Genomic DNA, 12,560 nt, shown 5'->3' on the forward strand with positions numbered 1-12,560 from the left:
CAATGATTAACTGCTAATTTTTTCTTGGTTTTAATTTTAACAAAGAATACATTTTTTAAATAAACAGCAGCCACAATACTGGTTGTTTAACTTCAATAGACCAAGCAAAAAAGTGGTCTTGAAAGGTCTCTTATTATTCATTTTTCTTTTTAATTTATGTTTTATAAAAGTAGAAAAAAAGGAGAGATGAAGGAGAGAGAAATGAGCTTTTTTGCCCCGTAATATTGAAAGCACTCTGTGAAAAAAGTAACTAGTATAACACAAATAGAAATATTTTAAAGAAAAATAGAGGAATGGGCCAGCCCAGTGGTGTAGTGGTTGGGTTCACGCGCTCCGCTACAGCAGCCCAGGGTTTGTGGGTTCATATCCCAAGCGTGGACCTACACACCGCTCATCAAGCCATGCTGTGGCGGCATCCCATATACAAAATAGAGGAAGATGGGTACGGATGTTAGCTCGGGGCTAATCTTCCTCAGCAAAAAAGAGGAAGATTGGCAACGGATGTTGGCTCAGGGCTGATCTTCCTTACCAAAACAGAAAAAAAAAAAAAAGAGGGAAAGCAAAAACTAGCTATACAGAAAATGTGTCATTTTACATTGCTTTGTTTTTCGGTGCCTATCACCTATGAGACTCTATAAGCAAAACCCTAAATAGAGTTCCCAAAATTTCAGCTGAAATTGGTCTGCAGAATTTAAATTCTCCCCTGACCTTCCTTATTGGCTTTCCAATGGAACCCACACTTTCTTACATGTTTTACTTTCACACAAGAAAACGCTAAAATGGTAGTTTTCAGTAAGGCACCTGGGAACTATATGAATTTTATCTCCTGTATATCAATGTATTCCCATCATGACATTCTAATTTGGCCTGGAAAAAGTTTGTTTTCAGGTCAATAGAGAAATACCAATGATCATGGTTGTAACTACAATCCAGAATTTCTATCAGGTTTTAAATTGAAAGCATAGAAAATACTTATATTTCACACATAAGATTTTCTTTTAAGTGAGGAAAAAAATAACAAACATACTTAAAAAGGGAAAGACGGATGCTTCCATCCAGCTTTAATAACGCGGATTGGGTTTTTTTAGTTCAGGTATTCTGAAAGTGATATGCTTACTGCTTTACTGGAAGAACAAACATTAAAAGATGAATATTTACCATCTTCATTCAGAGATAATTTTTTCACCACTGAATCCTGAGGAGTAAAAAGTTCAGAGCTTTGATCAGAGGTAAAATCAAAGTCAAGTGTTAAGGTACTAAAACTGTTTTCACTGCAATAGTTATTCAAATCCTTGTTAGAGAACAGCCCCCCTTTTCTGATCTGTGATATCAAAGATGTATAATTCTGGGATCTCGGCCTTGAGATGTTTTCAGAACTTGTGAGGATAACAGAGTATGTTGCATTCTCAGGAGAGCTGAGATGAGAGATGGAGGAGGTTCTTGGAGACTCTATTTGAGGAGATGAAATGAAGACATTATCTTTCTCAGAACTTGAGAAGTGAGTGTTGGGTGTGGGAATGTAAGCAGCCGCCATTTTCTTCAGTACCTCTTCAAACTCTTTCTTGGCGTTAGTCTGCGGACTATCAAAACTGCTAGATTGGTATTTGATAATCTGTCGAACGGGATTTGAAACCTCTTCTCTCTTTTGGATGGCTCTGATTTTTCTACAAATGCTCTCCACTGGGTTATGCCGCTTCTCAGTTACCTTCCCGGCAGAGGCCATTGTTGACTTTCTTCCACCTGTACAGATGAAGTGGCTGAAGTACAGGCAAAATTAGACAAGTTTTTTAAAGTTAGCATTGTCCTAACAATAATTTAGCAATAGGCTATTTATTCCTAAACCAACTTTGGAGGGATCAAGATAAGATATCCTTAAACACCTGTCTTTAAACAATTGCTTTAAACAACTTTCCATGTGTTTAACTTCAGCACTCAAATTTCTAGAAAATACTAACAGCTAACATATATAAAGTACTTATGTGCCACGCATGGTACTAAGTTCTTTATATGTATCAACTCACTTCATCCTCAGAACAACTCTATGAGATAAGCATTACTACTATGTCCATTTTCAGGCAAAGAGAGAAAATGAGACCCACCCAAAGTCACCCCAGATAAGTGCCAGAGCCCAGATCTGAACCCAGGCAGTCCTACTCCAGAGGCTGGACTCCCAACCATACTGCTTTCCATTTATATATCAAATATGAAGACGATGGTGATGATGAGGCTAACAGCTGCCATTTGAGTACCTGTTCTGGTTCTCATCTATTGAGAACTTACTAAATATGCCCTATATTAAGCACTTTACATGTTTTATGTCTAAGCTTCACACAAACCCTGTCAAATATGTAGAAATATCCCCTTTTTACAGACAACAAAACTGAGGCTTATAGACAAAGAGTAACTTGCTAATGGTCACATCTCTAAGATTTGAGCCAAAGAGTGTCTGACTCCAGTATAATTTTATTTAATGGCAGCATACATGACCTTCAACAAAAAGCATGATCTCACTTCTTATAAGATAGTAATTAAGGAATTTGGAAATAAATCCAAAACTTTGCCTCAACTGGTAAAATTTAAATTAATCTGGGCAAAGAGTTACAATAAATTGAATAAGTACAAATACATAGTTGAATAGTTACAAAGAGTTTGAAAGCTATGATTTTTAGGACATCAACAAAAATTTCCATTTGTAGATCTTTTTTAAAAGTCCCCTAATAGAAAATGAACAAAAGGTACATAAATTTTAAAAGAGCTAACTGGAAGGGGTATTTAGAAAGACTGAGAAGAAGAAGATACTCAAAATCCTCTCAATCTGGCTTTATTTTACCTCAAGATGATGGCCACTAGATCTAACCAATGAAGTTTCCACCACCAGAATTCTTTACCATTTGAGGTAACGGTCATCTCCAAACCTTTATATTGTCACTGGACAATACCCCCCTTTCCATCTATTCAAGGCTTATCTTTCAATGCTAAGCCTAAAACACATTTCTCTATTGTAATTTTGGAATCAGTGTACACTCACTAGCCTCAACTCTTTTTGTCTCTCCTAGGATGTATAACTGTACTGCATATTTTGTCATTTAATTTAATTTTGTCTTCTATTCTTGGATTGTTTCAAATGTGTGTGCATGTTGTCTCCTCAAAAACAATTTTAATCCTTGTGGTATTCAAAAGCCATGATGGGATTCTTTTCTGGATACCCATACATTATTGTTGGCATCATCGATAATCCACAATTGTACATAACATATACAATTAGCAGGCTTGCGGGCTTGTCCTCCAGCTGCAGTGAGTGTTGGCTCTCAACTACTCGCAGCCACCACCTTTTCTGAAGAATTTCTCACGGCCAAACAAGAGCTGCTCATTGCTCAACTGGGAGGTTGCAAGTGAAGCAGAGGTTATGACAGAGGAGAATTAGCCTGTGAACACAACGCATTCCAAATCTACAGCTGACTGTGGTAACATAGTGGGAGCCACCTGACTTCCCTGTGTCAAGCAAAGAGCCTTATAAAAGACTGGTTAAGTATCTGCGGATATTCTCAATGTGACATGACTGTTCTTCCCTTCTAGAGCCAGAGAACTGAGGCACAGGTCGAGCATAGGGGCTAGCAGAAGCCCTAGAATTGGAACCTCAGACTCCCGGGTCTTGTCTGCCCTGCTCATTGAACATTAATGTGGGATGCTATTCAAGCCACAGCGAAAGGCCTCACTTCATGGGCATTTCTGACTGATCCAGATTAACGTTCCTAGCATATCAGACGTGCACTTATATTTGCTTTTCAAAAGCATTTTTCTCCTTCTACCATCTGTTTTCTAAAGTTCCATGACTCACTTAAGTGAGCCCTGCTCCGAGGTATAAACTAAACCTTATAAAGAGTACACTTAAGACCCTGGATCTTCATGAGCTAATGAAACTTCACAAGATTAACTTGTTTTGGTTTTTCTAATACAGAGCAGATCTTTTGTGGGAGTTCAGTAAGTAAGATGTGATGACAAAGATTTCAAAATTTGTGCCACATTCTCCATACATGGCCTGGAAACACTTCCTGTCTGTCTGGTCCAAACCTCTTTTTTAGCTTTAGATCCTGATAGAAAAGATTAACTGCAATCTGCCATAACACTTAAAAGTACAAGTCTAACTTGCTTTGTGCAATAACTGTCTTTGAAAAAGTACTAACTGAAAATTAAAAACTGAAAGTTAATTGTACTAGCAGAACCAGTTGCTTGGAGCCTCTCTTTCAAAAGGAATTTCCTCCCTATTTATCTGTTTTAGTTGAGTGAATATTTACTATGTAAAGATAGTACACTTGTAGAAATCCCAATGGCAAGAACTGCTTCTTGTGTTTTTAAGTTCTCTGAACCTCAGTTGCACTCCATACCATTCATCCCTTAAGGCATTCAACCAATATTTATTAAGTATCTACAAAGTGCTCAACCCTTGCAGATACTGGTGGTACCATGACGAGCAAAGCAGAGTATCTGCTCTTCTAGAACTTGTATCTCTCTGTGAGAGATACAGATATGAACAAGTAAACTACTAGGATTGCCAGATTAAATCCAGGATGCCCAATAAAATTTGAACTTCAGATAAGCAATGGCTAATTTTTTGGTATAAGTGTGTCACAAAAGTTGCACAGGAAAAACTTACACTGAGAAATTATTTGTTGTTTATCTGAAATTCAAATTTCACCGGGCATCTTGTATTTTTATTAGCTAAATCTAGCAATCCCAAAGCCTACAGATAAATAAATAATTACACACTAAGCAAGAAAAGTGCCAGGGGCTATGAGAGTATATAAAAGATGGCTATCCTAGTTTGGGAGTAAGGACAGGGAAAAACTGGGGGGCATTTTACTGTTTGCTAAATCCATGGTTATAAACAGACAATTAAAAAGTGGAACCATAAATCTGGTATAGGAATTTCCATTTGGAGTCACATTAGCTAAATGTAATGTAAAATAATGTTGAAGATTATCCAAACCAATTACTTCACTAATCTTATTTATTTCCCCCACTGATTGAACTATGCTTCTTTGTTCTTGTTTCTAGAATCTGAGTCCTGTTACCATTATTGTCTAAACAAGCCGGACTGGCCCCGTGGCTTAGCGGTTAAGTGCGCCCACTCTGCTGCTAGCGGCCTGGGTTCGGATCCCGGCCGCGCACCGACGCACCGCTTCTCCGGCCATTCTGAGGCCGTGTTCCACATACAGCAACTAGAAGGATGTGCAGCTACGACATACAACTATCTACTGGGGCTTTGGGGGAATAAAATAAATAAATAAATAAAATTATTGTCTAAACAAGCCTCGTGGTATATAGTGAAAGCTCTTGAATCAACACATTTCAACCATCTCCCTGATCTAAAACTGTAAAGCTATACTTAAAAGCCTCTGATGCATGGCCACATCTATAAAACAAGTGTGATTTTTTTCTTACCTCAAGTTAGGTTATTCATTACATATCTAATTTTCACTGGTGATGTAACTGCAGAGTTCAACATTAACCTCTAAGACATTTGCACTCTTTGCGACTTACAGAAATCTTCTACATTTGTTCTGATTTCCTAAAGGAGTCTTCAATAGGTTTTTTCACAATGTGTGTACAATATAGATAATATTTCACATTTTTTAGGAATTTACAGACAAAATAAGGACATAATTAGTGCTTTGCAAAATCCATATTCTTCAATCACTAAGAAACAGTTGAATTTCTTTGTAAAGAAAGATGTAAGATTTATACAGAGATACAAAAGTAGCATCTTTGAAAGTTAGCAGATTTCAGGGTGATTCAAGAAGCTCTTTAGAAAGCCTTCTGAATCAAGCTCGGACTCAAAAAAGATTATGTTGACAGTCTAATTATCTTTCCTTTACCAATCGTTTAAATTTTTTTCTCCCTTTACAAATAATCATTTCTTAAACATTAAACTTGCAAACTTTAGATTGGTTAGGCTTACTTTAACAATCATTTAATACTTAATTATGAAAGCCAGGCAAATCTTTCACCTGAGTCCCATTTGGCAATTTCATTAAGGCAAAACCCTTAATTAAGGTACGTAAAAAATTTAAACATATATATGTGTATATGTAGATAAACAAGGGATTCTTTTTGCCAAAGGGCCCTCCAGTAACAGATGCCAGTAAACTCTTCATCTAAACATAAGTAGAAACATCTGTTCACTGAGATGTTCCCAGCAAACTCATCTTTAGCAAGCCCAGTGGGAGAGCAGAGCACGGTTTTCTACTTAACCAGTCAGTTTTATATTTTCCAAACTACACTGTTTTTAGTCTCTTTGTGACTAATATTTAATGTGATAATATAATTAACACTTACTTTTTCCCCACCCTCTCTAGGATAGATGATAGCAGCTGTTAATCAAAACGATTTGCAAACCACAAGTCCCAGATTTAGTAAATGCTCAGGAAATCTGTCATCTGCAAACCTTTTTTGATTACTAATAAATGCAAGCTGGTATAGAACGGAACCCTTTCCTCCCACCATTCACTTAACCTTGTTATATTAAGCTTCGTGGCTGGGTCACACCAAGCTTATTATAAACATCTCATATTGGAACAATTCCTGAAATAACACAGTCACACGTGCTTCTGAAAACTGACTGTGTTCTTCTGTTTCAGTTCGTATTACTATATGAAGTCTGGTTTTCTTCTCAGAGACCAGGAGAAGACCTATGACAAATCTCTAACTCCAAGAACTCAGGTGCTCCCACATTCTTACAGTCTACAAAACCACGTAACCACTTTCCACTAACACACATCCCAAAAGACCAAGGCTGGAAATGACAATTCAGGACTTTACATATCCAAAAGTTCCTTGGAAAACAATTCTGGGATTTGCCTGTGGTGAAAGCAACATTTCTGGGGAACCTAGCTTTACCACTTTCAGCTCATTTTTTCCCCAATTTTTTCAGTGTTTTGGGTTTTTTCCTAGATTTGTTTCAAGTTTTCAATGAACTCTGCACCCTCCAATATAGACTGACGCTGGAGGTTTGTCTCAGACGCCACAACCACATTGAGTTTGGGGTCGGGGTGAGGAGAGCACAGAGCAGCTACATCTAGGATTGCTTTTCTGTTTAGGGCAGGACTTTCTTGACCTTACATGACAAATGGCCAGCATCAGCCAAAGCTTAATTATTTTCTTGGGGAAAACTCACCACCTTATCTTCGCTTCACTCAACAAGCACTCCAAGAACCATCTTCTGAAAACTGGGAGCGGAGGGCTACAGAATCAGATGATGTGGGTGGAGCTCACCTCTACGGGGTGGGATGGAGAGAGGGGAAAGGCAAAGGCTGGAGAAGAGGGAGCCGCTGATCAGCTACACCTGCGTCTTTGGTTCTGGCCGAGATTGAGAGCAGGGCGTGAGGAAAGGCATGTAGGAGGAATGAGGAGGATCACTTTGGGCGTGCCGACGCCATTTTGGTGCGCTCCCCACCATGGTATTAACGAAATCAAGATCACCCAGAATATACTCTCGCTAATCAGGATGAAGGAAAAGTCACTTTTTAAGTTAAATTTCATAAGTTTCTATTGGGCCGAGTGTTGTATGGTTTTTAAAACATTAATGCTATTAATCATTATGTCTTTTATGGGACTGTATCTGGTTTGGGAGACATTGTATATACATTACGCAAAATGCAATAATTAAGCAAAGAAGTGCAAGAATGGTACATAACAAGCTCATGGGAGGTCAGGATAGGGTGAGTTCAGTGTGAGTTGATCAGCGTTTATAAAGTGGGTAGAACATAAGCTGGGCCTTAAATAATAAAATATTTTGGAAAGATAGGAGCTTGGACAAACCAATGAGGTGGGGAGAGACCAAGTAAAAGCGCAGTGGTGAGACTAAGCCTGTTGTTTTGGCAGCACTGGGTAAACAGTCTGATGGAACCGTGAGAAAGGTGGGTGGTTGTGAAGGAGTGAAAAAATGTAGGTTGAGATGGGAGGATACAGGCAGATTCGGAAATCTTCCATAATGCCATTTCCCATCCAGGGAAATAAGATTCAGGTGGGACAGACATCTTAGAAACAGAAGAAAACCTATCACAAAACAAACAAAGAAAAAAGCAAACCAGGATCAGGGTTCTAAACATATAGCTGAAGCATCACAACGGGAACATTTTGTTCTCAAACTGGCAGTTTTGCTTCCTGCCCACGGGGCTACTCTAGCCAGACCACCATGGTCCCTAATCACGTGCTTCACAGACCGGAGCGTCGGTGATGTCCTACGTCCCCCCTGTTTTCTCTCTCCCCCGCTCCGCCCACGGTGTTCTGAAAATCTGTTTTTGGAATATCTGGATTTTTATGTAGGCTCCGATTCCCGTGGTTCATCATTTCTGTCACCAGGTGAGAGGGAGGGGGAGTGTAGTAGTTAAGAGCTGGGGCTCTGGGTTCAAATAACCTGAATTCAAATCCCAGCTCTGCCCTTACTAGTCTTGCGACCTTAGACAAATTACTTAATTCTCTGTTCAGTTTCTTCGTCTGCAAAATGGCATCAATATCATGAATGACCTCCTGGGTTTGCTGCAGAGATTTAACGAGATAACACATGTATGATGCGCTCTCTGAAAATCCTTTAATTTATTCAGATATTAAATGGCCTCTTAAAGCACAAAATAGTGCCCAGAAAGAAATGACCAACTAACCCATTCTTCTCATTAGATTTGCTCTGTTAATTTCCCATGAAATGAACTATTATAACGTCCATGCTGTGATCTTATCCATCCACAGATACCGAAACTAGCACCACCTGGAGAGATTTCTCTCCTCGTCATAAGGGAGGCAGTGGCGGAATCAGAAATAACATTCAAATTCTGAACCCACTAGACCGTATCACCTGTCTGGCAAATTCGACTCTTACTTCCTGCTCCAGATGAGTGTCATTCCAGATGTTACTCAGAGCAGTGAAAGGAACAACCTGAGCAATAAATTCCAACGATTCTGCAATGAATTGAATGAACATGTTATTCTGTTATTTATTGTTTGTCTCGTGCTGATTCTAAAGAAGACCTTCATGTTGGACTCTCTGCCCCTGGACAGCACACTCTGGTGACTCACATACCTGCCCTAAAGGCAGCCAGAAATGAGCAGTCTCTATTGAAACAGCTTCTCCAACCCCAAACACGTGCTTTGTTAACACAGGAGAGAGTGCAAAGGGATAAAATGCAGACTTTACCCAAAGAAAGCCAAGATACAGCTTTGGGTTTTGGATATAGTATAGGTAGAATTGGTAACAACGTGTGTTTACTTGCCAAGTCATTTCCCCAAGGTGAGTTGACCAGACAGGGCCCCTGATACTGCCAGCCCTGAAAGCAACTGTCTGTCTTGTTATAATTAGAGAACCTCTGAGGGATGCCATCCTGTCTTCAAAATAACATTTCAAGGAAATTAAATCTTGTCATGAAATAGGCAAAAAATATCTATTTAAATAACACATATCCCCTTCTCTCTAATGCAATCTTTAATGTTGTTCCACACCAGCCAGGAGCTGGATCTCTGGAATTAATCTCTGGTTGATCCAAGGGACTCATTTTGTTTAACCAAAAATAGATTGGAGGGGGAGGGGGCAATATTAGAAGCAAGGAAGGAAGGAAGGAAGGAAAGCAATCCAGACAGTGGAACCCTCCTTCAGTATAGGCATGGCCAAACATAACATACATTTTTTTTTTCAAAACCAGCTCTATGTAAAATGCACTATTTCTTATAATGTACTCTCTAGTGCCCTTATATTGTAGGTGCTATTGTCTTTAAATTGTTTTCCTTTAATTAACCTTTAATAAGCAAATGCAGTGTCTTCAGGAAGCCAATTTTCATTAAGATACTGTCCCAGAAAGAAAAGGATTGAGAACTTTAGTGATCAATGGGTTCCATTCCAAAAAGGAGTAACACAGAAGTGAATACTTTGAAAGAAAAATTGGCAATAGTTTTTTGGAGGGAAGTGGAAATGAGGCAAGGCCCTGAATATATAACCAAGATATGTATTAGCTGAATGAAAATCATCTGTTGCCCTTCCTGACCTACCCGCCAGAAAGAAGTAAAGCAAGACCTACCCATCCTTGCTCAGTGTCCCAGGACACTAACTTCTATCGACAACATCAGTCTGGTTCCCCTGCCCTGTGATCTCCCGTTGAACTTGGCCAGCAGGAGGCACCAGCAGGAAATAGATGAGCAGGAGGAGAAAGAGCCTGGGATATTTATTCTCCTGGCTCCCACCCTGCCAGGCCTGACAGTGGCTCATGCTTTTCCACGGCTCCTGTCAGGTGGCCCTCTCCCAAAGTGACAGTCCTCACTTGGTTCTGCACATCTTCCCTCCCTGGGCCCTTGCTGGAGATAGCAATGGCTTCCTAAAGCCATGAAACCAGCACCACAGGCTGCTCCCTGCTCCTTATTATTTCCCTTAACCCCGCCCACACCTCATGAATGAAATTCTTTTCAGCCTCCCCTTTAAAAAAATGTGTCATCTGTTTCCTAAGGGACCCTGACTAATATACACTAAGAGATTCTTTTAGTTGTCATGTTAGTTTCCATAGCCCAATATGGTTGTCACCCACATTACACAAAGGACATAATACCTCCCTTAAAATATTTTTTTATTTTTAAACTCTGTGTGGCCTTTCCTTCTGGTTAAGTACATGCAGCTAATTCAAAGAGATTTCACTAAAAGGAAAAAAAACAAAAAAAAACTCCACAAACTTCCTTTTGAAAACTTTAATAGCTATTGCCAAATTGGTTTCCATAGAGGTTGTATCAATTTATCATCTCACCGTCAATCTGTGAGCTTGAATGATTCCCCACACCTTCATCAACACGAGTTGATCTTTGCCAATCTCATAGATGAAATATGGCATCTCATCATTTTAATTTGCATTTCTCTCCTTATGAATATAGTTTCATGTGTTTAAAGCCATTTGTATTTCCATTTCTATGTTCCATTTGTTTGTATTGTTTGGTCATTTTTCAATAGGGGCTTGATTTTATCAATTTACAAAAGCTCTTTATATATTAAGAAATTTAGTTCTTTGTAATATGTGTTAGAAATGCATTTGCACAAGTGTCATTTCTATTTTTGGTTTATGATATTTTTTGCCGTACAGATTTTTTAAAAATACAGTCAAACTTCAACCTTCTCTGTGTGACTTCTGAGGTTGTGTTAGCCTTAGGAAAGCCTTCCTGACTCCAAAATCATAAAAACGTTCTCCCATGTTCTTTTCTAGTTCTTTCATGATTTAATACATTTAGAATTTATTTTGATGTAAATTTGAGGGAGATAGGACTTCACCTTTATTATTTTTCAGATGGCTACCCATTTTTTTCTAGAACGTTACCCTACAGAAATACTTGCACATATTTACAGAGATAAATGTAAAAATATATTTATTATCGTATTGTTTGGAACGGCAAAATATTGAAAACAACCTTTGCATCCTTCAATAGGGGACTGGTTATATAAATTATAGTTCACTCACACTAGCTGGAATAAACGTAGCTGTTTAAAAGAAAGAGGTTCTACAAAGACTGATTTGAAATCCCCAAATTATGAGGTCAAATTATAAATTAACCCTAAGGTGAAGAACAGTGCTTATACCACTTCTGATTTAAAAATATACAGTACAAACCAAAGCAAAACACACATACACATAGACATAGAAGAAACTGGAGACAATGATAACCTTAGGAAGGGAAACTAGGGGACTAAGGAAGAGAGATTTAATCATTTCTGTATATTTTTTGTACCATATTCACGTACAATATCAATTTCAATAAGTGAATAAAGAGAAAAAATAATAGATTTTAAAAACTCAAGTCAGTGTGTTTTGGTGGCTGATTCATTACCATATAATGTAGATTTGTAAGATAATGTTGTTTGCAGTATTGAAACCTGCCCCTTAGTTCAGCAAAACACTCTTTTTGTATGTAGGTGTGAAAATGTGGATCAGCAGCACCCTCTGCTGGTCAATGACCCAGAAATCATTAATAACCTACGATTTATTTTATGCTCTATTTTGTGATTATTATCATGTGCTCAAATAGTATATCGTAAGAATGATAATATTTTATATTGTAATTTTTGAAAATCATTGTGGGAATTTTCTAAAGTGAAAAAATCACACATCTGTGTAGCAGTCCACAATTCTAGTGTTTGAACTTGTCTGAGTGCAGAACTCTACTTTTGATGATGTGGGATTATTGAGAATAAAATAATAACTATTTTTAACAATAGTTATCACCAATTTGTTTAAAAGTAAGCACCAGGGGCCAGCCTGGTGGCGCAGTGGTTAAGTTCACGCATTCCACTTCAGTGGCCCGGGGGTTCATTGGTTCGGATCCTGGGCGTGGACCTACTCACCGCTCATTAAGCCATGCTGTGCCAGCATCCCACATAGAACTAGAAGGACCTACAACTAGGATATACAACTATGTACGGGGTGCTTTGGGGAGAAAAAAGAATAAAAAAAGAGGAAGATTGGCAACAGATGTTAGCTCAGGGCCAATCTTCCTCAAAAAACAAAACACCATTGTGTATGTTTGTCTTGCCAGTCTGTATA

At 38.5% G+C, this 12,560-nt stretch overlaps 1 protein-coding gene across 1 annotated transcript in view; it reads right to left on the reverse strand.

Annotated features, from left to right (window-relative positions):
- The window catches only part of IRAG2 (inositol 1,4,5-triphosphate receptor associated 2), a 94,618-nt gene extending 92,895 nt beyond the window's left edge, over positions 1-1,723 (reverse strand). The window contains 1 exon segment of the mRNA XM_058558639.1: positions 1,159-1,723. Within this exon segment, the coding sequence (XP_058414622.1) occupies positions 1,159-1,723 (565 nt within the window).
- Between the last annotated feature and the right edge of the window lie 10,837 nt (positions 1,724-12,560).

The sequence above is a fragment of the Diceros bicornis genome, chromosome 17, assembly GCF_020826845.1.
Source record: "Diceros bicornis minor isolate mBicDic1 chromosome 17, mDicBic1.mat.cur, whole genome shotgun sequence".
Taxonomy (NCBI): domain Eukaryota; kingdom Metazoa; phylum Chordata; class Mammalia; order Perissodactyla; family Rhinocerotidae; genus Diceros; species Diceros bicornis.